General features: G+C 40.2%; 1 protein-coding gene across 6 annotated transcripts in view; it reads right to left on the reverse strand.

Annotated features, from left to right (window-relative positions):
- The window catches only part of KIAA1549L (KIAA1549 like), a 155,585-nt gene that overhangs the window by 66,837 nt on the left and 61,440 nt on the right, over positions 1-27,308 (reverse strand). For 2 of the 6 annotated variants that reach the window (XM_083398016.1, XM_083398015.1), the window contains exons 2-11: positions 24,412-24,738; positions 20,950-21,546; positions 18,377-18,489; positions 13,392-13,611; positions 12,257-12,390; positions 9,724-9,886; positions 7,875-7,934; positions 6,100-6,251; positions 4,688-4,859; positions 1,643-1,806 (exon numbers count right to left, since the gene is read on the reverse strand). In XM_083398016.1, coding sequence (XP_083254142.1) covers positions 1,643-1,806; positions 4,688-4,859; positions 6,100-6,251; positions 7,875-7,934; positions 9,724-9,886; positions 12,257-12,390; positions 13,392-13,611; positions 18,377-18,489; positions 20,950-21,546; positions 24,412-24,738 — 2,102 coding nt within the window. Of the gene's footprint in view, positions 1-1,642; positions 1,807-4,687; positions 4,860-6,099; positions 6,252-7,874; positions 7,935-9,723; positions 9,887-12,256; positions 12,391-13,391; positions 13,612-18,376; positions 18,490-20,949; positions 24,739-27,308 lie in introns of those variants that run through there. The other 4 variants (XM_083398013.1, XM_083398014.1, XM_083398017.1 and 1 more) reach the window with 3 other exon arrangements.

Raw genomic sequence — 27,308 nt, forward strand, 5'->3', positions numbered from 1 at the left:
GCATGTGTGGGCTTTGTACCTTTTGCACTGCTGTTTCATCTGTCATTGTATTTTTATTCCGGCTTTACATTGTACCGCTTAGATTTCATAATTTTATATTTTTATAGGTACTGCCTTATATTTTTATTGAGAACTACCCAGAGAATTTCTGTCATTGGACAATTTGGAAATTCAATAAATAGATACATTCAAATAAATAAGTAAACAAACAAACCAACAAACCATAGGCAGATGTTTCGTGAAAGCTTATCTGTCATCAAGGCTCTTCTCAAAGACAAGCCCCCAAGAACCGTCCAGGAAACATTAAGCTTTCCTAGAACACAACAACTGCAATCTATTTTCAGACTCAGGTGAGGTAGCACCACTTGAGGCATAAACTTGCTGCTTCCTATGAACTTTCAACCTCCAGTTTCAGTTCAGCCAAATGGAGGTAAAAAATGTTGAGGATTTCCCTATTGTTTGCTTCACTATCCTGCTTGTGAATCTGTTACACAAAAAAGCATGTAGCTCAGATTTTTGACTCCAATAATATTTCTGGCCTCTTCAAAAGAAAAAAGAAAGAAATTGTGACACCTGGGTGTGCTATCCATTTTTGCTATTTCTGCATTTAAACTGTATAAAAGTGATATTATATTATAATCAAAATCAGGAAAGAGACAAACTATTAATGTATACAGTCCACCCGCAACTTAGGCTCATTTAGCTTGTGTGAATTCAGCTTTATGCACTTGGCTGAAAAAATAAAAAGGGGAGCAGGCATCCAGTGGGGCATATCAGCAATCCCACCTGCCATTGCATTCACCTTGAGCATGCATTCAAAAGTGCAGGAAGAGTGTGTTTTGACTATGCACCATTTTGGCTTTATGCACTATCCTTGAAACATAACCATTGCGTAAGATAAGAGTCGACTGTACTGTTTATTTTTATTTTTTTATTTCATAACATTTTAATAAGGTTTCTATATTTTTCTTAAATGATTGTCTTGCTTTTCCTTTTAGATATGACTAGTACCTAGTGTCTAGAATAAAAACTTCTACAAAACTTAGAAGTAGTGATTGATATTGATCAGGATATTTTATTCACCACTTTGACCTGGTAGAGCTAGATCGTTTCTTTCTTTCTTTGGCATGCAGGCACAACTGGTGAATATCTATTAATTCTATTATGGTCATGAGGCACTAGTAAGTTAATAGAGTGTTTCAAACACCTGATAATGGCCTTTTTAGACTCCCTGGCAAAAAGAACTGAATAGCAGCAGTTATCAGGTAGCATATTGCTGTGAATCACATATTCTATTCTGTGCTTCCTTCTAACCCTCCTCCCAATAATGCCTGCTCAACCTGTATGGTTGAAAAAAGAGGGTTTTTTAAAAGGTTATTCTGAAGACACATTAAGCAGCTAGTACTTCCTCTGTTTCACAGGGACTTACGGTACACTATAAAGATTGCCTTGCACTTGGGCGGGAGCCTATAAAATGGGAACGGCTTCATTCTGTCTCTGAGCACAGAGTATTTATTGTCTTACTGGTTTAGTAAAATCTGTCCAAAGAGAGCACTATCTTGTTCTTCAAGTACAGAACGATGGAGAATGTAGCACTGAAGAAGAAATTCCCATTCCTGAGCCTAGGATGAAAATTACTTACTTTGGCTCTCTGTGGCAGGTTCATCATGGTGTCTCCCTTGAAGTCATTTTTGTTCTTCCTGCACAGAACTGCTGTGATAATGATGATGATGACTGTAACCACAGCAATGGGAGCCAACACTGCAGCAATGATCCATAGGTTGTTGGGTGGGTTTTTCACCACAGCTGTATATAATAAAGAAGGAGAGAAAGTAAACTTATAAAGCAATCTTATAATGAGTCAGACCAGCAAGTCCAGTACTGTTTGCAGAAGCTCTCAGAAAGTCTCACGTAGGCAGATATTTTCCCCAACCGTTCAAGCATGTGAATTGTGTTCTACCACAACCTATGGAAGACAACCATTACTATCAGCTATGGTGAAAAAGGGTGCAGAGAGTGACTTGTGCTTATTATGAGAGAAATATCAGGGCAATGTCACTTAGGGGGAAAGCTAGAGTTCAGTGGTAAATCACATATTCTGCAGGCAAATGTTTCATTTAGCAAGCCCCACCAATCACTTTTGATAATATTGAATTCAATGGACAAATTGTCCAGCTTGGTATAAGTAGCTTCCAATGTCCCACTTCACCCAAGATAGTAAGTGGGTTATTTAAGCTGTAGCTCTAATTCTTATCAGTTATGGCAGAGGTTACCTTTCCCACTCCACCATGCACCATACAATCACTTAAAAACTACTAACTGAATGCCCTGCTTTCTTCCATAAAAATCAAGCAATAATATTTATAAATGAATAATTAGTAAAATAACACTTAAGGAACTAGAAGTTGGAAAGAGGTGCAGGTCTATTTCCATCTGGAGCAATACTTAAACTCAATAATGTAATATTAATATTTCCAGAATTAGCCAAAAGATGTCGTAATCACTGTAAATAATTAAGAATATAATATCCAATATTTGAACAGTTTGATGGAATTTTTTTTTAATTTTCACTTTATTTGTGAATAATCTGTGTAATTTCAGCCATGACAAAGCTGCATATGAACAATTAATATTTAAACTTCAGTCCACAAGGTATCTGCTCTAGAGAAGAAATGATAAGTGATCTTTTTAACATTCTTTTGGACATTGCCAGAGACTGCAGCATTAGGCGAATAACCAATTTCATAAATGAAAAATTATAACCAGAAGAGGAGGATGGATTTCAGTATTTGGTTGCCATTTGGAGTCACACATACATACTTGTCCTTTATGATCAACTATGACAGGTTCTTTTCTCCATATTGTCAATAATAATTATAATAAACCTACTAGTTACATGGAGCTAATGGTCCACTGTGACTACATTCTACAATTATATTAGTTTGTGATCAGCCTCTTTATTTCTTTATTAAAGAAAAATTGGTACGATATGTTGTAAGAAAGTATTAGAAAGTATATTAAGAGTAAGGTAATATTTATAAGTACATTCAAAATCAAATGACAACTATATCAGGAAGTGATGGGAAGCCTACATTTAATTTAATTTAATTTATTATATGTTACTTTATTTTATGTATTATTATTTGATCTTAGCTTAGTTGAAATCTAAGCGGAATTAGAAGTTTAAATTAATATCTTATGGTAAAATAATTTAAGAATATTCTTTTCTTTGTAAGTATGCATGTGAATGTGTGAAGTTAGATCTGTAATGATGTTAATGAATTTCAATAAATAATTTTTTATGCAAAAAAAAGTAGTTTGTGATTAGTCAATATATTGATCTACACTTATATCGGAATGTATACTTGTGGACACTTAAGAGTTGTCAAAGGCTTACAATGAAACTTCAAGTCATTCCTTCTTTGAAGAATGCTTACAAAGATCCATCATCTAAATGACTAACATGAACCCAAAACAAACAACTTGCTTCATTCACTGATTTGAGAAAACTGTTAATTGCAGGAAAAAGCTAAGCTCTAACATAAATAATATAGGCCTGGTTTTCACATCACACTAAGCAAAACCATGGCTTAGCACAAATGAATGAGCTCCAAAAGAGGAGATTGTGGCTGCTTTGCTCCTCATAGGTTGATTTGGTGCTGTGCTATATTGTCCAAACTCAGGTCATTGTTTAGCTATCTCCAGGCTAACTGCAAGCTGCCAACAATATTTATCCTATCATTTGTGGATCTTGGTTATTCTGGGAATGCTAAACCATGAGCTGAAGTTTGGCCAACACACAAAGTCAGACAAAGTTAGTCTCAACGCAAAAACAGAACAACTGTCAAGGAGCAAAGTGGCCATAACTTCATGTCCTGGAGCCCACACATTTGTTCTAAGCCATGGTTTGCCATAAATGTGATGTGTGAACCAGGAAAATCATTTTAAATACAGTAGCTAAAATGACAAGATTTATACAGACTGCTTACAGCACAGGAAGCAACCAGCCCATGCCACTGTTATTTGATGTCCATTAATTCTAATGGGATGCATATGAAGCAGCAACAAATGCCCCACTTAAATATTTATGCACTATTTAGCACGCTCTGCTTCCTCCAATTGATGCTGGTTATTGGGGGTGGGAATCAGAAAAGAGTTAGAAAACTGCCGGACTGCGTCCAGATCAAGACTTCCAACCCAGTTCATATTTTACATTCACTATGTAAAGTAAAAAAATGACCATGAAGCAGTATCTGGTCAGGGTTGGGATATTACCTCAAATGCCTTTGTAGACTTTCAGAAAACATGGTTTCCTACCAGCCTATAGAGAAACAGTTCTAAAGCAGCACATATCTCCACATTCTGGCTGCCATGAAAAGCAAAGAAGTGATATTATTTTAAAATCATGCCTTCAGCTCTAGTTCTCTCCTTAACACCGAAGAGTCAGAGTAGATGACGATCCTAGCATATATATATATCCCCAGAGAACTGTGTTATCATTTAAGCTACATATTAATAAAGCACATAAGAAAGTGTTCAGAGAAAAACATAGCTAATCAGCATTTAGAAGAGTTACTGACCAAAGTAGATAAGCCACCATATGGGGATGCTCCATGTTGATTTTATTACAATAGGCAATCATAATAATTATAATAAACTATCTGAAAGCAAAGCAAAGAATCCTTACGATCAGCTTGTACTTGAACGACATATCCCAGTGTCAAGGCCATCCTCTGTGAATCAACAGTGCTCAAAATTTTGGCAGCTGTAGTGCCCAACAAAGGTTTCCCATTGTATATAGTATAATAGGTCAATTCAGCAGGCTCCTTAGGACCTGGAATTCGCTGCATTTTTACCATCTTATCAAACAAGAGAGAGAGAGAAAAGGGGGGGACGGAAGTCTTATTTATAGTATAAACTCACATCTATGACGAAACGGATAATATTAGCATAGAAATAGACTGATAAATTAGATCTACGTTTTCAATTGAAACAGCAGTATACATAAATGTTCAAAGGGGGAATGTTTTGAGCAGAAGCATAACAAGCATGTCGATGGGAGCCTGTTTATATCCCACACGTTTGCTCGGTAGCCCAACACTTCTTCCATGTTTCCTCCCTCTGGGTGCCTTGCTTCTCCCTCTGGCAAACTCTGCTCAATGACATATTGGGTTCAGGAATACTGCCCCACTGATCAACCCAGTAGCAGGAGTGACGGTCCCATACCATTCACATAAGAGGCAGTGCTGTCACTGCTGGGATGTCAGTTCCACCGCTTTGTCCCCTCCTGCCCAGTGGTGTCTGAAACATTCACTAAATTGCACTTTGTGGCCTTGAGCACACATACCAAATAGGAAGGCACTTAGCCTAGTTCTCTAGCTCCTTTACGCAATCATTGCCAGCACAGAAAATAAAAAGGGGAAAACCCCAAGACATTGGTTACAATCTGGTAGAGACAATGGGTTGCATCCTACTAAGTAATACTCAGAGAAGGCCCTTGAAACCAGTGGATTAGGATATGGGTAGCTCAGGTGGGAGAGCATCTGCCTTTCCTGAGAAAGTCCCAAATTTAACCCCCAACATCTCCAGGGTGTTTTTGGGAGGCACCCCTACCTGAAACCCTGGTCTGGCAGCTGCCACTCAGTGTAGACAGTATTGAGCTAGATGGACCAATGGTCTGTGCCAGTGTAAGACCCTATGATCCTACTAGACTTAAATAATTTAAGCCCATTGGTTTTAAAGGGTCTACCCTGAGCATGACTTAAACAGCTACAACCAAATTTAAAGGCCATTTCAATATTCCATATTGTCACATTACAAATCTTCAGTGGATCTGGTGCAGATAAAAGTGTTACCTGATTCAACATCATTCTTCATTAGAGGAGGGGGAAGCTAATAATTATTTGTGAAATTATTTTGTAATTTATACAGAAGTAAGTTAAACAACATTTGCTTGTTCCAATTTACACATTTCACAGCATCCCTCCAAGTAGCTTCTAGATTATACACAAACATGTTACATACAGATTGTAACAGCAAGTTAAAAACACCAGCAAAGTGGGGGGGGGGGTTGGGGGGGAGGATGGTCTTAGCACCCACCTGCACAGTATAGCTGCCGACTGTAGTGGCTCTTTTAAATCGTCTTCCTTGTTGATGGGACATCATGAAGAGTGGTGCTAAACGCTGCTCCATTAGTCTTGCAAAACTCTGGTTATTCACCCCCAGCATTGTAATGTCAACTCCCTGTATAACTGTGAAAGTCATAGGGGGGGATTCTGTAGCAACTGATTAAAGATATAACAACATCTGAGCTGCAGGGACATGTACAGCTATGGAGCTGAGGAAAACAAATTGGGTCACCTAATCCAACCTCCTTTTCAAAGACTGGTTATCCTAAACCTGCAGATTGCCTGTGAAACAGGTTTTTTTCCTGAAAACTGTCAAGCAGGCAAGTTTCATAAGTTTGCCCCATAGGGCAGCTTATTCCATTATTGAGCTGCTCCTACAGATAGAAGCATTTTTCTCCAAATACTTAACCTAACTTTTCATTCCACAGCACAAACCCCTTTGCTTCTGATCAGCTGGTCTCCTCCTGCTTTCTAAACTCCTGTGAATTGTGTGGGTTATTAACATATCCCTGCCTTAAACGTTTTCTCATTAAGCACTGTTCTTCACCAATGATGAAATTAGTTTCCAGAAAGAATATGCGCATCCACTTATGTGCACGCATGTGCACATGCACACTGAGAGGTGAACTGAAACCAAAGTGAACTATTGCATTACTGTATCCAAAACAGCAAACCTCCAAAGAATGGGACATGTTTGGAAATGAGAGCCCTCACAGACTGCTGCACCTCCTAGATCAGCCTATGCCAACCTGGCACTCCCCAAGATATTTTGGACTGCAACTCCAGCTCCCATCTAGAGGTGGCCAGGTTGGCAATCAATATGAGATAGGAAAAAGAGCAAAAGAACTGGGGCAGAGGACAACAGAACTGGAAGTGGAATCCTGAAGAGAAGGCAGTTGTGGTACTAGGATCCAATATGTTTGGTCGTAAGAGTCATAAGAGCATAGGAAACACTTGGCCCTCATAGAAATGGCCTGAATTCATGCTGGTGCATGGAAAGGAGAAAGTTAATCAGGCTCCATTACAAAGTACAGTGCCTATTTTAAATTGTGGAACCGAGAAATACTCTCTATGGACATAGTTCTAGCCTAAAGGAGCATTTTCCAAGTAGTGCAGGTGCTGCAGAGCCAATTTTGATTCCTTTGCCGACTAAACCTCAGCATTACTATATAAATAGTGCCAAATAGATGCGAAATAAAGCCCTGTTGCTGCACAATACCTACACAATCTCCGAGTTGTTGTTGGCAGGGTTGCAGTTTTTGGTTCCCCTTGGAGGAGAGATGCCACAATATTTGCTTTAATTACAAATAAAGCAGCATAACATGAGACCACCAGCAGGCATTCCTACAAGCTGGCAGCAGACCTGCTCATCAGTGCGTCTTGTGTGTTAACCAGAAGGTTGGTGGTTTGGGCCCACCTAGGGATGGCTGTGGGCAGCATTCCTGCATCACAGGGGGTTGGACAAGGTGACCCTGGGGGTCCCTTCTAACTCTACAATTCTATGAGCGCTTCAAACAACACATAGCAACTATAGAAACTGTGAGTCACTGAAAATTCATTAGCTGGTTAAAAAAAAATCTTTTAAATAATAATAATAATAACAGTAATAATAATTAATAATAATAATAATAATAATAATAATAATAATAATAATAATAATAGAATTCAGAGTGGAACATAATTCAGAATAAATCATGGAAAAGACAGTGGATGAATTTTTCCCTTTAAAAAAATGCAGGCATTTACCTGTAACAACCCAGTAGTCTCTAGTTGCTTCTGAAGTGTCAAGATTTGGATATTCCAAAGCTTTGAAACAAAAGAAGAAGAAAAGAATTATATACAAAATTTATGTCACATTTCCAAAACTGATTTTTATAACTATAAACAGAAAGGAACATCAATAAACAAAGACTGATTATGTTCCCAGTTTCTACTCACTATGATTAACTGCAACTAGGTTTTGTGCTCCTGAAATTACAGGGAAGGATGAGTGTCACAAGTGGAAGAGCAGTGTGAAGGCAGGCTTCAGCCCTGGCAGCTCTGGTTTTACAAAGCAAGCCCAGGAACTTCTGAATACATATCCATCCCTCTGTTGTTCTGGCTGCACTATGGATCTTTGATCACCAAGGGTTAGACTGATTTACAGTTACTCACACAAGAAGCTTCGGAAGAATGTTTCATGTAACTGCTAACCAGTGAGGGGGTAAGCAAATCAAAGCAGGATCATGAATGATTGTTTTCTTCAAATGGTGTTTTAGCACTCATTTCACAATACACTTTTGTCAGCTTTTTATCTAGGAAGACACCGGATCTTTAAGCCGTGGAAATATAGCTATCAGACAGAATAAATAGCAGTCAGGAGGGTTCAGTTCAGCCTAGAGGCTGAATTACAAGATGCATCCATCCTCAAACTGCTTTTATAGAAGAAAACTTTGCAAGCTCGTCCTGACAGCCTATTGCATATTTCCACTGCAAACATGAGGCAAAGGGAAAAAAATGTATATATGAGCATCAAGAGTGGTCCTTTTAAAAAATGTTTGCCTTTATGTTTGTGCTCCCTTCTTCATTACCCCAAGTCATCTTTCTGCTTTATTGTGAATTCTTTGGAGAATGGCATTATGGGCTCCCTTACCCAGGTAGTTGTCTTCTTTATGTAGTGAAACAGCAAAGGCCTTCACCTCACAATTCCATCTAGCACCTCCTTATTTTGAGGGGTCATAATCAGAAAACTGGACCTCTGGTGTACAGTGGATGGATGTCCACCTGGCATTTTAAGTCACTTATTTTTGTTGGCGACATGGCTTTCATATCTTTACCGTCTATGTACTGCACAGGATTTTATTCTGTTGCAAGAGGAATGGTGCAGCATTTTTTTCAGATCCCTACCCTAGGTTTTTAATTTATCTGTTCACTACTTTAAAGAAAATCTTGACCACAGACACAGTCCACCAAAAAAGTCAGTCATTTAATGAAGAGCTAATATCACAAAATACTCTATATTGGTGGTTCATAACACTATGAATAACCAGCTGTTTTCCTTCTGAGGTGCACCGTCAACCATGGTTTTGTACTTTTTTCTGATCTGGGCTTCTTTTAAGAAAGGAAGCATCATAGTCTAGATAGGAGTCGCCAAGTTTTTGTGGCTTGGGCGGTTCAGTCCCACAGATGCCGCGGTGCGCAAGCGCTATTTCTGGCGCTCCTTCCGGTGAGAAGGAGGCGTGCACAGCTTCCCATTGGCTGCAAGAGCTTTCTGCAGCCAATGGGAAGCCGGCCAGCATCGTGGAAGGAGGTACCCACTCGGCTCCGCGCCGGTTTAGCACGGTGTACAGGAGCCAACCAAGTGGGCGACAAGGGTCCCCGAGCAGGTGGCAGGGGTCCATGGGCTGGTTAAACAACCCCCATGGGCTGCTAGTGGCCCATGGGTCTTAGGTTGCCGACCCCTGGTCTAGATGGATATAGGAACCACTTGTTACACAGGAGAAATATTTGGAGCAGAAAAGGCTGTGGTGCTTAACTTCCAATGGGAATGTTTTTTAAAGTGTCAACTAGCAAACACGGAAAGAATGCAAATAATTCGATCACCTTGCAGGCTTACCTTCAGCAATGGTCAGAGGTGGATAGGTGAGATAGAATCCAACCAATTCTGCTGAAAGATGATTGAGAAGGTTGCTTGACACGGTGCCGTTTAAGACTGTGCTTTCATTTTTCACCACATAAAAGAGAGTTACAGCTTGAGAAACATTTGATGTGCTCAGTATCTGAAACAAGACCAAAGTGGAGAAACAGCCAGTAGCTTCATTTTGACATTACTTGTTTTCTGCGTATTCTTACATTAGTGCACATGGCAAAGAAAAATGTTAATCATGCTGTCATTGTTAAACACACATGCTCGTGGGTGTTTTAACTCTTTGGCTAGACTATCCAACTTTGTTACAGAAGCAGCCAAGAGGAAAATAGTATTTCCACTCCAGGACAAAGGAGGGCTAACTCAGACAGCTTTCATTTCAGAAGGTGCTGTTTTACCGTTCAGAACCAGCATAATCCCACAAATCTGTATTCAATATGTACAGCCAGTCCACATGTCTGGTAAGGATAGGCATAGGACAAGTATGGGCTGTGCACCATGCTCATTACAGGGTTGTACTGAGGGGAAAGGTACCTTCCTCAACTATAGCTGTGACCTAAAATATCAAACTAGAAGCACTTGCCTATATTCTATGGACAAGAATTAAAGACACATCTGTATTGCTTCTTGCTTACAGCATGTTTGTTGCATGCTTCTTCCTGTCTTAGAAGCATATCCTATAGCTTAATAACAAAGTGCTGATGTGTTTGCAGGTATGCACAGGTTTGGTTGCATTTCTATAATACAAAGTTCTGCTCCCTTTCAACGTTCTGAACATTCATCGCATTGGGATCCCATCTTTTATTAAAGGGTTGCGCAACTGTGCAAAGTGTAGGTAGAGAAACCCTGAAAAAATTAACCCTTTAAACTGAGTCAAGTTGAGAACAGAGTGGAAGAGGGACAGAGCAGGCGAAGTAAGAAGGACACAACATGTTCCATGCATGGGTGAGTCACAATATTCCATGTAGGGGACTTTCATCAACACAAATTTCTGGTGCAGTAAGTTGAGGTGGAGAAAACGTGCCTGTCTTCAGACTAGTGCCATTTTCAACAAGGCAATGCCATGCCCACACAGATCCCCGGATGCTTACAGAGCAGGTTACTCAGGTCAAATGCACGTGCATTCAATTTGCACTGACCTGCAGCAAATATCTAGGCAGACAAAGCCTCCATCTTTTTTGATGTTCATAGGAAAAGCAAAAGAGCAAGGATTACTCTTCTTCACCTTTGTTATTTGAAAAAAGGGCCAAAATATACTAGGCACTGTACATAAATGAAAGTACACAGGTCCCTGGCCACAGACACAGCAGAGGGTCGTATTCAACGCAGCACTAAAGGGAACATTCCATCCGCACATCTTCTCCTCCCAGCAGTTCCTAAATCTGTCCTAGGGGTCCCCCAACCCTCCAGAGCAGATCTGGGGGTAGTGCAGGACACATGCAAAGGGGGACGGATCCTGTTGTACTGGTACTAATCCTTGCACTAGAGCAAAAATTTCATTGAATATAATCTTTAATCAAGTAACTAAAATAGATTTAGTGAACTTAAAAGGCAGGTCTGTTTCCACTATGATACCAAGAAGCTATTTACTCCATTCCAGTCCATGGCAAAACGCTACAAGTACCCACTTACAAACTTTAAAGCTATTTTTTTCTGCTGGCGTAGTTGAAAACAATTTCTCCCTGACCTATTGCTGCATCTCTTCTTGCTCATTCTAATGTATAGTCCAGTTCTGTTCTGTTTATGACCTGCCAATAAAACATACCAGCCACATAGCACAGCCTACCCAGGTCCTCCTGATTTTGATTATTGTAGGGCACAAGCTGTGCATGTCTGGTATGCAGTGAGGTTAGGACTCTTAAAAAAATCATTTGGCCACTTATCTGCAGTGCCAGTGCTTTCTAAAGAGCGTAGGGCAATCTCATGTAATTATGAAATGGCATATCAAACTGAAAAGCTGGTGGGGACATGTTGACATGGAACAGACATTTTTGATAAATGAACAGCAGTTTACAATGCTGCTTTATCCTGATATAATTTCCATTTAGAATGATAGAGGTAGAAGCCAGTTGGCATGTATACATCCCTTGTTGCGTTAAAAAAACGGCATATATATATGTACTATAGTTGATTGGGGCCAATATGACTACTTATAATTGTGCCTTTCAACTTCTGGAAAAATAAATATCTCTATTAACGTGAGTAAACAAGACCCATTCCATTTCACATTATGTTGTTTATAAAATTAACTTAATCTGAAAGGTTTACAATTTAATGTCTGGTTCTGTTAAAAAAAAAAGTACAGATGATAAATGTTGGGCTTGTTTATACAGCAGTTGCAGCAGATGCAGCCATAAGAATCATTGAGCTATTAACAAAATAATATAAAATATTTTCATATTGGATATGCAGTTATAACAATAACAACATGTTTAATAAAAGTTTTGCAAAGTATTACAGGCATAACCCATAAAAGCTGACTAATAATGTTAAAGAATATTACCTGAACAGTTAACTTGCTACTGGTGTTCAAGACCTTTCTCTCAGCATCCTGAAATGCTTTCTGCAATCTTTGTTCCATGGTCTGAACAAATCTGCATGACTGTATGTTGTCAGATTGACCCACAAACTGCAGTTCTAGATGAAGAATAGCCAAGTGTTTAGTGAATATAAATACATTATTTCCCTTTTGGGTAGACCAATCCTGCATATGAAGGAAAGAGGGAAGAGGTCCTCAGGGCAATCAGGGCAGGAAGTGGGAGTGGTAGCCTTTTCATAATAAGTTATTGTCCCTTTTTCAGTCCATTCCAGACAATGGGTTGATCCTTCCACCCATGTGGATTCCTGGTTTGCCCATATAAAGCATGTTCCCAGCAACTGGGTCTGAAGGATCTTAAGCCATTTCATTCTCTCAACTTGTCCAAAGACAGACCCTTAGCTATACCAGCCCTGGTGTAGTTAATTCCTTCCCATTATCAATCCCAGATGACTGATAGCAAGAGCAAGCCTCCTTCCCCAGTGCCTGATTGGGCTTGCTTTTTAAAGCTCCTGCTTGTGCCCTGGCAACCGTGTCTCCACCTGCCCTATACCTGACATCATATATAATGTACGGTGTGATGCAGGTAGGCATGGTTTGGGAGAAACAGCCTCATGGGCCAAATGGAGACCACTGCTGGACTTAAGCTGTGGGCTGCAGGTTGCCCACCCCTACCATAAAGTGTGGGGGGAAGACTCACATTGATAAGTGTGTGGCTGAAAACTCATGATCAGCTAGAAAAATACTGAAATCTGACAGCAGAAGTACATTATTAATGCATATACTAAGTAACACCGTAGGTGGCAAACACCATTTTAAGAGAGTTGTTCCCTCTTCGCTCTCACACAATAAGGAATGCTTCAACTAAAATGATGCCTGCTTTGATGCATACAGAGGCAAAGTGTGCTATTGCTTGAGACCTCTTATTTCATGCATAAATTTCAGCAAATTTTATTAAACCTCTTACAATTAATCAACTAAGATTTATTTCATGAAGTGACATCTTGGATTATTTCATCCCCGTTGAATCCAAACAATATTTTTGCTGATACCAGGACATTTACGGTAGGGATTTATACAAAGCTGTGTGTTTATGACTTGCCTGTTTTCAGCTGAAAGTGGTAAGCTGGCAGTGGGTCCCATGGCAAGGCTAAGACAGCAACAGAATGAAGATTTGGCACATGTTGCTTAATATCCAAGGTGGCATTACTCACACCATATGCAATTAACATCTCGATAACCACAGCAGGTATAAAAACCAGACTCTCGTGAGTTACATAGTAACCAACTGTCACATTGTTTGACTGTTCCAGAACTTCAACCTGAAAAAAGCACACAGAAAAATAGAATGCATCTGAACGTCACATACCTTTCTTTCTCAAGGCTAATCAATTTAAGCTGGGCTACTTAAGAGTTGAGAATTGAGAACCTCAGAGAGAGCTGCATAAATGACTAGCGAAATATGAACCTACACTTAGCCCTGCAAATCCTGCTCCACAAAAGTAACTAAGCATACATAGATAGCTGGAGGAGGAGGAAAGGACAGGGGGTGAGTAGAGGGAGGTCCTTTCCCCATCCACTGGACCCCCTGTGAAAGTCAACAAACCTGCTGTACCTGGAACTAGGTATGGAGAGTGCAGCTGAATGGGATACAACTGTGGACAGCCTGAGGAAGTGCCATCTACCTTGGGCTTGCCCATAAAAAGCATACCTAGAGTGAGAGACCAGGAGCTTTTCTCGGAGTGATACTTTTGTGGGTGGTCTGAGTTTGTTTGGACCCTGGGTGAGAATCCAGAAGCTGAGAGGGAGGGTGTGTCAGAAGGAAAATGAACTGATAATGATAAAGGATTCCTGGACGGTTAAGTCCAGTCAAAGGCGACTAAGGGGTACGGCGCTCATCTCGCTTCAGGAGCAGGCATTTGTCCACAGACAGATTTCCAGGTCATGTGGCCAGCATGACTAAACAGCTTCTAGCGCAACGGAACACCGTGATGGAAGCCAGAGCACACAGAAACACCATTTACCTTCCCGCCACAGCAGTACCTATTTATCTACTTGCACTGGTATGCTTTTGAACTGCTAGGTTGGCAGAAGCTGGTACAGAGCAACAGGAGCTCACCACTGTTGCACGGATTTGAACTGTCAACCTTCTGATTGGCAAGCCTAAAAGGCTCAGTGGTTTAGATCACAGCGCCACCCGCATCCCCATTTTTGTAGTATTTTGCTTCACTTGTCTGTTGTTGCTTCAGTTTTCTGTATACTGCTTAGATATATTTTTAATATATAAAGTGGTATAGAAATCAAATAATGTTGACTATTCCTCAACCTTTGATCTAATCCACCATTTATTCTAAACCACTTTTTAAATAGTAATCATTTACACACATGCAATTCAAACAAACATTCCTGTTTGTAAAATGATGAGTAACTAAAGAAAAAAAGTTTAATTAATAGCTAAAGAACAAGTGCAAAATCAAAAGTGTCCACTGCACTTGTACCTGTGACCTCTAAATCTGTTCCCATCTGTTGCAACTAGCCTTGATGCTGACTTATACACAGGAACATCCCAAGCCTTGTGGTCACCTCTCTCATAGTTCACTAAACAATCTGAAAACATCAACAAGATTTTCTGAATGAACTCCAGGTTACATGGATGATGTTGGTTTTGGCCTGGCTTTGTAAGTTGTTTCAGTATTCTTTGTTAGGTAATATATTAATGAAATTTGTATCAGCTTCTGCGCCCTGGGGGAATGAAACTTGCTATTTCTATATACATTAAAAGCTAGCTACTTAGTTCTATTGTTTGACCATACCCTAGTTAAGCAAGAGACCAGGAGCTTCCATGTATGAGAAACAAACAGATCCACAATCACATTGTCCCATTTTCACACAGAGAAATACAGCACACAACAAATAAAACGACACCCACAAAAGGAGCAGACTAAAATAATCAGCTTTAAAATGGCCAACTTTCAAACGTCTCAACAAATAGGTAGGTTTTCACCTGGTGCCAAAACAGTTGTAAAGCCAACACCAGTCGTGCTCCTATTGCATCCTTACCAGCACACATGGCCCTTGATGGACTCCTTGATCTTTTGTGAGATTGAACAGCAGCCACAGTTCTCATCAGAACCAGGAATTTCACCCACTTTTTCACTCACTAATTTGGAAAATGACAGAACTGCTTTCTCCCAATCCCACCTCACCCAAACAGACAACTGCGCAGAATTAAATAAGCTTTAGCGCCGACGTATACATTGTTCCTTTACAATTTTTTCTGTGGTAGAAGTTGAAATATTTTGAGCATATTCGCACCACCTGAGCCCCAGAACATTAATATATCCTGAATAAAGCCACTCAAATGTTGTCCCTTCCTCTGGCAACTAAAGTCTCTTGGGTATCCAACAGAGAAATGTATGCAATGAATAAAAGACCCTTTCCTTCTTTCCACAACAACCTGCCTTATTATCTGTCAGATAAGAACAACAAACCTGAAATTATCATTTTGCCTCTGCTCCATTATCTTCTTCTATGTTTATACTATAAACATGTATGTGCCAACCCAAGCCTGGAGATCAGTGAGAGATGCTCTGTTTCTGGTTTCTCCTATGGGTAAGTTAAATTCTGCAGCAGCACAGAAAATGACCCTATCCAAGATGACGACCCAACTTTTGAACTCCTGCCTTTACAAATTAAACTGTCCCCCTCATTGCTGGCCTTCTGAAACCGTTTTAAGGTGTTTTCATTCATTCAGGATTTTGCGATACAGTAAAAAATGTGGGCAAGACATGGATATCACAGTTTTGTCAAGTTAAAAAGTTAATGCTGTTAAGCAGTGGTGTCCAAACTTTTTTCAAAGAGGGCCAGATTTGATGAAGTGAAGGGCCGACCAAAGTTGTTGACCTTTTTTAGGATTGAAGTTGTTGAGGTTTTTTGGGATTTTACCCTAGGAATTAAACTGCCAGATTAAATTAACCAGCAGGCTGCATTAGGCCCCCAAAATGGATTTTGGACATGCTGCTGTTAAGGATGGTTTTAGAAACAAATGAATATATATAATTTCATTGGAATTGTACATTTAATGTTGTTAAACATCTTAAGAATTATATTTTCATTGTGTTACTGTTACAGTCACTAGGGATCTATTTTCATCAGTGCTTGTCCTCTGACAACTCTTAAAGGTAAAGGGACCCCTGACAGTTAAGTTCAGTCGTGAACAACTCTGGGGTTGTGGCACTCATTTCGCTTTACTGGCCAAGGGAGACAACGTTTGTCCGCAGACAGTTTTTCCGGGTCATGTGGCCAGCATGACTAACCTATTTATCTACTTGCCCTTTGATGTGCTTTCGAACTGCTAGGTGGGCAGGAGCTGGGACCAAGCAACGAGAGCTCACCCCGTGGCGGGGATTCGAACCGCCGACCTTCCGAACGGCAAATCCTAGGCTCAGTGGTTTAGACCACAGCACCACCCAGGTCCTGACAACTCTTAGTTTCATGTAATTAAGATAGACAGTGATCAAGGTGCCTCAAATCTCCCTCCCAGCCCCATTTTTTAAAGCCAAAATTGTTTTCTATTAGAATAAATATTAAGCTTCAAAGAAACTAATATATCATACATGCTAGAGGATAGACTAACAGGAGTGGCAGCCATTTACTGAACTTCCTAGACTGATAAGCTGTGGAAAAGCTGAGTTCAGAACAAAACTATTCCCAATTCCCTCATTTCTGATGCCTTGAGGCCTGCTGCCATTGGACAACTCCCACAAGATAGCTGACAATCATACCAAAAATAAATTAGAAGTCACATCCCATTTGAATCACTCTTATATATTCCACTCAAAAGAGCTGTACTTTCCAATAAAACAGGCTGTCATCATTGCAAAATGGCAACATTTTTCAATCAGAACAAGTAAAAACTCATGCCCTGGACAGCCTTAAATTCAAGTAAATAAATTCTACAGGTAACTGGTATACTGAAGAAAAATGAGAAATATAAACCTAACCAGGGCAAGAAAATTGATATTAAAGTCATTTTTCTTCCTTGTTCATGGCAGAAGTATAGAAATATTATCTTCCAAGTGACATAAACCTGACTGTAAATGGCATATAGAAATATTATATGCTCTCATACTTTCACATACAGCTTAAGGCTGTGGCACAGGAAGACATTCCACCAGCGTTCCAAATATCCAAGTCAAATACACACAATTCTAATCCTACACAAATAGATACTCTCCAGAAGGGAAGGGACAGGGGACAGAACGCATCCTTTCAAACATTCAGTTTAGATGACAGCATAGAATGTTTACATTTATGTATATCAATTTCAGTTCTCAGGTGTTGAAAATGCAACAGCTAAGTTGTATTCTTATGCACATTTACTCATGAGTAAGTCCCACTGAACTTATTCTGAGCAAACTCACATAGGGTCATGCTGCTAAGCTAGAAATAATTTCTTTTCCATCCCAAAGCATTATAAGATTATAAAACCTTTAAATGCTTAAGCTATAAAACTATAATGATAGCAGAAATCAAATTTCTTTCAGTCACACTTGAGAAATGATCCCACATGTGTGATTTTCAAATTGTCAAAAGCCCAATTTCTACTGATGGGGACGGAGAAGGGAAATGGGTTTACACAGACACACACACACACACACACACATTTAAAAAATACCCTAGTTACTTTTTAAAAAACAACAACATCTGAAATGACTTTGGATTATCAGTATACTATAGCCAAAATGGCAAGAATTATATGACTGGCTATAGAATTTAGTGCTCAGTATTTAATTTTTTTTTCCTGACTCCCAACAGATAGCATCACAGTATCTGGCAACAAGAAAGGAAGACACCGCTCAGACAAAATTCTACCCAAAATACAGTTCCATCAATTGCCCCCACTTTCTAAAGAAAAAAGTGCTAATGGGTTATTTGTATGGATCTGTATGCATAGGTGTTAGGAATACAATACAATCTGAAATACAACAGAAAAATAATTATAACAGTGAGTGGAGACAATTCCCATTCTCTCCTTGGCCTTTGCTCTTAATTTGATTATTTTAAAAAATGACTAAATTTGCTTACTTGAGCATTGACATTTTGGCTGAAAGCTCGTCGCAATGCCTGGGTGAGACCTTTTGTGACATTCTGCTTTAAGGAGTCGCTCAGCAGCAGTCTTCTTGTGTTCAGAAACAAAACTAGAATGCAAAGTTACACATTAGTTAAAAAGCACCCTCTGTTCATTTGCTTAATAATCCTTTTCAAAAGCCTAATGACTGCTCACATGGGCTCTACGAAGCAGCTGCAGTCTGGAAGTGAACTTATGCTTAGCACCGAAACCTTCAAGCCGAGGAAATGCTATTGTTGGGAACTGAAGACAGTTAAGTTGCTACTTATTTAAAACCCACACAGGCACACTGAGTCATAACCATAGCAATTTTTTTCAGTAAAGGATTATCTGCAGATACATTAAGGAAGCATTTTAGCATTACAGATGCATATTAACACATATGACTCAGAGATACTAGTCTGGAAGAATTTGCAAAGTGGATCGTAATAAGCAAATCAACATCCCTGTTGATTTGAAAAGAAAAACAAGTTCAGTATGCATTATTAGCTTCCCTGTACAATGTACCTAAAAATAAATCCATACACTGGAACTGTGTTGGTAACAGAGTGGGTGGACAGAGAGAAAAGCATGGGTTTTCTGAGGGCATGTGCCAATATGCTTTAAAACAGAAGCATCCAATGTAGTACCCTCCAGATCAGCCATCAGCCCCAGCCAGCATGGCAAATAGTCAAAGACTATGAGAGCTGGAGTCCAGCAACATCCGTGAGGCACTACATTAGCTATCCCTGATGTAAAGCAACTTCACTCAATCACACACTGAATAGTCTACACAAATGCTTCAATACAAATCCCCTGCTTTGCTGCCCTAATGAAACAAGCCACTACATTTTGTATCAACTTTGCCATCATTTAGTAGTCACAAACATTTCTAGTATTTTTGTGACTATAAAAGCAAGAGATATGGCTAGCGAGAGATGTGTACATTTCTTCTAACGTAACACGACAGAGGGAGGAATTCAACATTACGCTAAGGTGATAGTTCCATCAGGACAGATATTTTGGCTTCCAGACAGAACGATCACACACACCCCTCCCCATGCTATTCAGCCAGTTCAGGGGCATTGGGAAACAACAAGGGAAGCTCCATTTCATAAGCAGACGTTCTTCAGCAGGGCTTCCACTGACTCAACTTCTCAGTTTAATCCCACCCAGAGATCATCAACTCCATCAGTCTAGCTCAGGCATCCCCAAACTCGGCCCTCCAGATATTTTGGGAATACAACTCCCATCATCCCTAGCTAATAGGACCAGTGGTCAGGGATGATGGGAATTGTAGTCCCAAAACATCTGGAGTTTGGGGGTGCCTGATCTAGCTCTATCCTTTCCTTCCTCCTACACCCAAGATTGCAAATGCAAAATGTAGGTGACCTGTCTCACACACAGCTATCTATACTACAATTTCAGCATGGAAAGTGTTAGGGAATTGTCAATAATGAAGTCCACTGCATCCATGATATTTCCATCTAGAGCAATTTCAAAGGCTGCAGTTAATGTCTTGGCACTAGAACACGTGTTGTAAATTGGTAATATTAATTCTATGAGCTGATGTGACAAATCTGCTTGTGGGTCCATCATGTACAGGAAAATGCAGTTACCAGTTATTGCTGGGAAGAAATAAAGCTGCAATTACTGCGTTTTTAGGAAGGTGTTATACAGACGGCTACAATACTATATAGGAAACAGGTCATGGCAGCAATCCTAAACATATTTACATGCAAGTTATATGAGAGCATTTCACAGTGACATGTCCAGACACACTGTTTCCTATCAAGATGAGCCCAGAACTGGAGGAAACTGTGGAAGAAACGAAGAAACCTGTTGCTAGCCACATCCCCTACAGTGTTCATGGGGCTTCAGCAGAATTTGACATACCACCCTCACCCCCATAAAGTCTCCCAAGGCCATCACTCATGAAGATGTCCTGCTTGAGGAATCCACGTCTTCAGGAGAACCGATGTGCCGTGATCAGTACCAGACCTTCCAAAATAATTTCTAGGAACAGAGGAGGCAGAAGCCCCAATGATCTGAAGAGCCAATTTGACAGCACAAGGCCTTCTACTCCTACTTGTGAGGAGGAAACTTCTCACGCAGTTCAGATCAGGGATGGGCAGCAGAGTCAGCAATAAACCTGCTTAGTTGAAGGCTAGCCATTACCAAGCCAGAAAATTGTGCTCTCTGTGACACCTTTGCTGGACAGCTCCCTTCCTAGCTGGAACATACTGATCTCTGGTGCACTGGATTCTCTGGCCTCACTGGTACAGCCACCTGGCAGTGATGGAGGAAATAGGACATGGCCACAGTTTGAACTGGGCTGTATGAACTTACAGTAGCAGCACGTGCACTCCACTATCAACAATCATTCAGATTTGCAAAAACTAACAAAGAATCTATCCATCAAATTAGCTGCAATTTATCTGGTGTCATTTATTAAACTATTTAAATAATAATAATGCTAATTGACATTCATATTATGTCTTCATTAGAAAATGCAATGCCTCGGGATAACTAACCCTCAACATACTCATACCTGTCTTAATGAGAAGGTTTCTGGAGAGCTGGCATTCCAAAGGAAGAACTGTTGTCACATTAGCAAAAGCTGAAGTTGACACTGTTGTAGTAGCAGCGGAAGTATTTTCGGCAGGTGTAGGGAGAAGTCTAGCTGTTTTCGCTGATGCTGTAATAGATGTCAAAGCTGCTGTAATTGTCAGTGGGTATGCAGTTGATGTTTTACTGGTGTCTGAACTTGTGGATTTCTTGGTGTCATGTGTTGCTGTTTCAGTTTGTCTTGGTGCATGTGTTGTGGGGGCTGAAACTGTACTCATTTTTGTGACTGGAAATGAGCTAGTGGAGTGCACAGGTGTTGTAGACTCATCTGTTGATACAACTGGAAAGGCTGCACGTGTCACTACTGGGCTTAAAGTTGGTGCCATTTTTGTGGCAGTATTATTTTTTGCTAGTGTTGATATCAACGTGCTTAATGCCATCACAGATGGCGAATTTTCAGTGCTCAGTGAGAACAAGGATGAAGTCAGCATTGGTGATGTTGGAGCTGATTTTCCTGTAACTGGTGTTGCTTCTGAAGTTGCTACAGATGGTATTACACCAGGAGACACAGACGGTAACACTGTAATGACAGAATGGGTAAAGTTGGTTTTTGGCAACAAAGGAGTAGTTAGTCGTGTTTGTGATGCATGAACAGAGGTTATGATGGCTGTGTTAGTGGTATGTGTTTGCAATGGAGTGATCTTTGTGGCTTCATTATGCATTTTAACTGGATCTATATCACTTGTACCTTTTGTGTCCCACCCTCCTGTACTTGTTAGCTGTTTATTCAAGTGATTATTTGCTCCTGAAACAGGGCCATTTGTGAACTGTGTTGGTTTTCCTGAAGTCATGTATTCTTCAACATTTAATACTGGTGTTGAGCTTAGCGATTCATGTACCAGGCTGTGAGATGTTGTTTTTTTACTGCTAACAGCACTAATTTCCTTATTTACTGGAACAGTTAATTTAGCAATGAATTTAGAAGCCAGTGATAGGGGAGATGATGTTGCATAGAAGGCATCTGCTGATGCAAAAAGGTTTCCAGAATTAGTTGTTTGAGGCTTCAACATAGTCTGGGACTTGGCATAAGAAACAAAAGGCCATAAGTGATCATATGTTGTCAAAATAGAGGAAAGTGCATCTGTGCTAGTAGACGTCCTCGTATTAGCAGCTGTGAAGTCCTCATACACAGGATAGGATTTTTTCCCAAAGCTCGAAGTGACATTCATATTCCTGACAGTAAAATATTCCAAAATATTTCCATGTGTACGAGTGTCCTTTATAGATTGCAGCAATGGGACTTCTGTGCCCTGTGAGAGAGCACTTTGGTTATTTGGAAAGGATGCATACTGGCCAGAAGATGTTTCTACAGTCAATGGGTATGTGTTAAATTCTGTGAAGCTCTTAGAATTTCTTCCACTTGAAACTGAAGAATTTGGGAGAACTGTTACAGATGTACTAATGGGTGATATGGCTGTGCTAGAAGGCATCTGTTTATTTACATAATTTGTTTGCTGCTGTAGGCCTGGAACCACTGTATATATTGTTCTTAAAGCTGTAGGGCTCACATAGTCCTCTGCAACCCGGGACACTTGAGTTGTTGTCTTTCCTGAAGACATACTTATGCCAGTAGATGACAGCCAGCTTCCAGGGTCCCACACAGGAACTAATGGTGTGGTTTTTAAAATCTTTCCTGCATTTGAAGTATCTAAGATGCCTTTCGAAGCAGTGTTCAAAACTTCTAGGGAAGCAGGCACTGGGCTTTCCAAACGTTCTGTTGCCGGAGTAGAAGAGGGAAACATGTATATATCCAAAGGTGAGATAGCAGTCCTGAAGGAAGTATCAACTGTATGTAAGGTTTCATGCATTTTAGCATCAGATTCATTTAAAGGTAGATGAGATAAATATTCTGCATGGGGCATCATAGTGGTGGATACCTTCACATTTCTCTCCTCCTCTTCTATTAAGCTAAGAATTGGCCTTCCCACATTAGAATCTGCTAATCGAGAACTTCTAAAATTATCAGGAGGAGATATAAACATGGCTGTGGAACGAAATTTTAAAAGGCCTCCAACAGAAGTTGGCAAAGACACTGAAAATTTATTGGAGCTGGTTCTTTCAAATGGCAAAATTCTCTTGAGAATTTGCTCGTTGGCAGGAGTTTCTAAAGAAACATTTGTGGTTTGCGTTCCTGGTGACTGATAAGGAAATAATCTATTCACATCAACATTTGTGAACACTGTGTCACTAGCATCTTTGGTGAAAGACCGACGTTGTAATGATCTTACCAAGGCTTCATAGGCTATGGGAGGTGTGTTTTCACTGGTTTCATAAGCTGTATCAGAAATCTCTGTTTTTGATTCTGTGGCATAAGGATTTGTTAAATGAATATTGGAAGGAACTTTATCATTTGGTGCTGAAACAGTCTGATGTCCAGCTGCATCAGAAGTTTGATCAGTCCCCTCTATTAAGGAAACGACTTTATCTGCTGGATAAAAAGCTGGTATACTAGTAGGTGCGGGTGCTGGAGCGATTGCATTATTTTTGCTTATTGCCTCTGAAATAGCTCCAGTTGGCACTGCTGGGAGAGACAAACGAAAAGGTCTTGGATTTTCAGATACTGCTAATAAATCTCTCTCTTTGGAAGAACTTGAAAGTGATGCAGACAGCAAATCAGTCATCATTTTAAATTGTGCAGGTGAAGTACTTAAGGTATGGGGGGCTGATGCAGAAATCCAAGGAACTGTCTTGTTCTTATGAACTGTAGATGATGCAGTTGCATATATGCTACTCTCCTTATGATGTGTCATGGCATCTGGTGGCTTAGTCGGGAGCTCTGCTACAAAAGATGCTTTGTGAGTGAATCCAGAGAAAAAAATATTTCTGCTAGAATTCAATGGCACTCTGTGACTGGATAATAGGAGAGAAGTCTTATTGGATATTATTGCATGCAAAGCAGAAGAGTGCAGTTTCCTATCTTCTGGGTGTGATTGTGTCCCTGCTGGTATTGTGGAATGACCACTAATCAATCCAATGTCATTACTAAGTGAGGTGGCAACAGAAAACTCTTTGCCATCCTTTCTGGATACTGCATATTCTGTTGCGCTGGAATTTCCAGGCACTATCATACTCTGTGGATTACCTGAAGTTTTATTTAAATAATTATTAACTGTGTTTATGCTGAATGGATTTTCTGTATCTGTGGACAAAGGCACTTGGGTGGGTGGCACAGTCAAATTGGAAACAATCATGATATGAGGTGATTCCTTTACCAATGGCAAAGGGGGTGGTAATGGAGAGGTTGAAAATATGTCTGATCCCGATGTGATTTCTTTTGAAATGGAGGATGTTGCATATGGCATTATCTGGGATGACACAGTAGTAGTTGAATGTGTCACTGGTGATGATGTGGACAATGCGGGTAACACACTGATTTGAGGCAAACCTGATACAATAGTCATTTCGTCAGCATCTTGAGACTTCACTGGTGATTCAGCTGATACCTCAGAAGGTTCTTGGGATGCGCTGTTGCCACTGCCTTGATATAGGCTTGGCAAAAACCTAGTTTGGTCCATAGTTCTCGTCCGTGTCTCTGCTAAAGTACTTTTTATTATCTGAAGCAGATTGGCATTCTCCAAGGCTTGCCTCATTGAAATGTCACCCACTGAGGAAGACTCAAGTTCTCTAGAAGGCCATGTTGGTGATAATATAGCTCTCCAGTTGGTAAAAGTCTCTGAAGAGGGGGCAACATTTATCTGCTGTTGCTCAGTACCTGCAAAATAATACATTTGGATTGAATATCTTACAAATATCTCATCTTCAAATAATACAACACAACAGATTTTCTTAGAAACAAGGACCCAATTCCCTCCACCCTACTCAAATGGAAATGGAAAGCTTGTTTAGGGAACTTGTGGCCAGGAAAGACTGGATCAAAATACAGTTCAGTGTCTTCTCAACAGTATTTCATTCAGGTATATCATACAGTAGCTATAGTATATAGTATAAATAGTGCAGACAGATAGAAATATAGATTTATATAGTAGCTATAGTAGAGCACATAGTTGGAAACTGGGGTCCCCATGGTGTATCTTCTTCGGGAAGGTAGAATGAAAAACAACTTCTTCCATCCTAGGGAAGGAAAAGCTTCCTGTCAAGAAAATAAATATGTAAGGTTTTTTGCAATCCTTACTGATCTCCTTCACAGAGATATTGAAAGGGAAGAGGGATTAGCTGTCTAAGAACCTGATAAACTACCTCCTTTTGGCAGCACACATGGAGGTGCGGTTACATTGGGAAAATGTGTGTAGATGTACTATTCAAAAGTGGTGTGAGACGGCATGGAACTTGGTTTTGACTTACTTTTGCACACGGTAGAGTGATGTGTGCAGAAACAAAAAAAGATACTTTCAATGCTGATTGGTTTATGTTTATTTCTTTTATTAACTGTCACCCAGAGGAACCTAGGACACCTCCCTCCCCCCCCCCCAATAACTCATAGATCTTTTGGGCTTGGTTATTTAACTTAGCATGCTGCTATTATTTTCTGCCTTATATACATAATTACTGTATTTGTATCTGGTGAACAATATCCACTATTTGTTGTTTGTATTGTTTCATGTTATTATTAATAAAAAATATATTGTAATGAATTAGGAAACTTTTGACAAGATACCATCAATTTCTCTGGCATACAGACGAAGGTAAAAACAAACAACAAACAGGGGTAAATTGCACCTGAGGACATGAAGTTCCGCATGTTGACTGACCATTCTGAAAAGATGTAAGCCAAGGTGGCTCTATACCTGCAGCTGCAATTACCACTATTCTTCCTAAAAATTACAAAGGCTCAACCATGCTGCGCTTGACAAAACTCCCAATGTTGCTATCAGCCACAGTGTGTCAACATATTAAGTAAGATGCTTGGGGTTAGTAGTAGATACACAGAGGAAATAGATGCTGACAACCAAGCCTCAGTGCCTTGGCAAACGATGCAGGACAGGAATAGTGTCAGTCTTGGCTGGGTTCCTCCATGGAGCAGCTGTAGGTGTTTATCTTGCCAGCCTTAATTATGTGCACAATTACATGCAGGCAGGCAAGGAAAGAAACCAGGGATAAAATGAGGGGAAATAAAAGCAAAGATTAAAATGAACAAAAGAACTACATACACACACACATGTACATGAATACATAGGAACACACACACACACAAATACAGTTTGTAGAGTAACAACAAATTTGTTGTACTTGAAATATGTAAGAACTGGCTATCAGGTTCTGTCAAGCATCTCACAATACATTCACACACACTTTTCCATTAAGGGTTAAAAACATATTCACACAGAAGTAGGCAGAAGAGAAAGACTTTTCAATGAAGATGAATGTTGGAAGGTGCAGGACAGACAAAAGCAAGTATACTTCTTCACAAAGCGCATAGTTTAACTATGGCACTCGCTCCCACAGTGACGGCCACCAACTTTGATGGGTTTGAAAGCAGATCAGACAAATAAGTAAAGGATAAGGCTATTAATGTCTACAAGCCGTGATAGCCATGCTGCACCTCCACTGTCAGAAGCCGCATACCTCAGAATACCAGTTGCTGGGAATCACAGGTGGGTAGAGTGCTGTCCCTCACAGGTCATGATAGTGTTCTTCCCACAAGCATCTGTTTGGCCACTGCTGGGCTAGATGGCCATTGGGATCTGATCAGATCCCAGTCTTGCAAAGTGGCACAGGGCTGGCTCCAGGAGGGCGGTGTGAGCACCCCCCAGAAAAATGTGCCTGGGGCAATTGCCCCCTCCACCCCATGCCCCCTCCAGTCCCTGTATAGGAAACACTGTGCTTCAGAAGTACATTACTCAATTCACAGAGGGCAATGTGGGGCCTCGAGCTTAGTGTTTCTCTTGTTTTCACATGCGAGTAATGCCTGAAAAGAGGTTTATTCTCCAAGGTTTGGGATAGATATAGATATAGATATAGATATAGATATAGATATAGATATAGATATAGATATAGATATAGATATATGCTGGGACATTCTTGTTTCTACACCATGCTGCAATACATGTTCCCACAATTTTGTGAGCATCTTGCTAAAATAAGCACAGGAATTTTGTTACTGCAAGCAGCTAAGGGAATGGAAGGCAGCTACCTGCAGATGAGGTAGGGAGCAAGAGGGAGAGAGGGAGCAGGTGCAGCAGCTACACCACCACCTCTGTTAAGTTAACCAGTTTTGTATGCTTCCATGAGAGAAAACATAAAGTTTATTGAGCTTCTCTTTTATTGGATTTACTACCTGCCCTGAGTCGTTATTGGAGAAAGGCAGCCTAGAAACTGAACAAA

Source organism: Podarcis tiliguerta (assembly GCF_965153285.1).
Source record: "Podarcis tiliguerta genome assembly, chromosome: 1".
NCBI classification, from domain to species: Eukaryota; Metazoa; Chordata; class Lepidosauria; order Squamata; family Lacertidae; genus Podarcis; species Podarcis tiliguerta.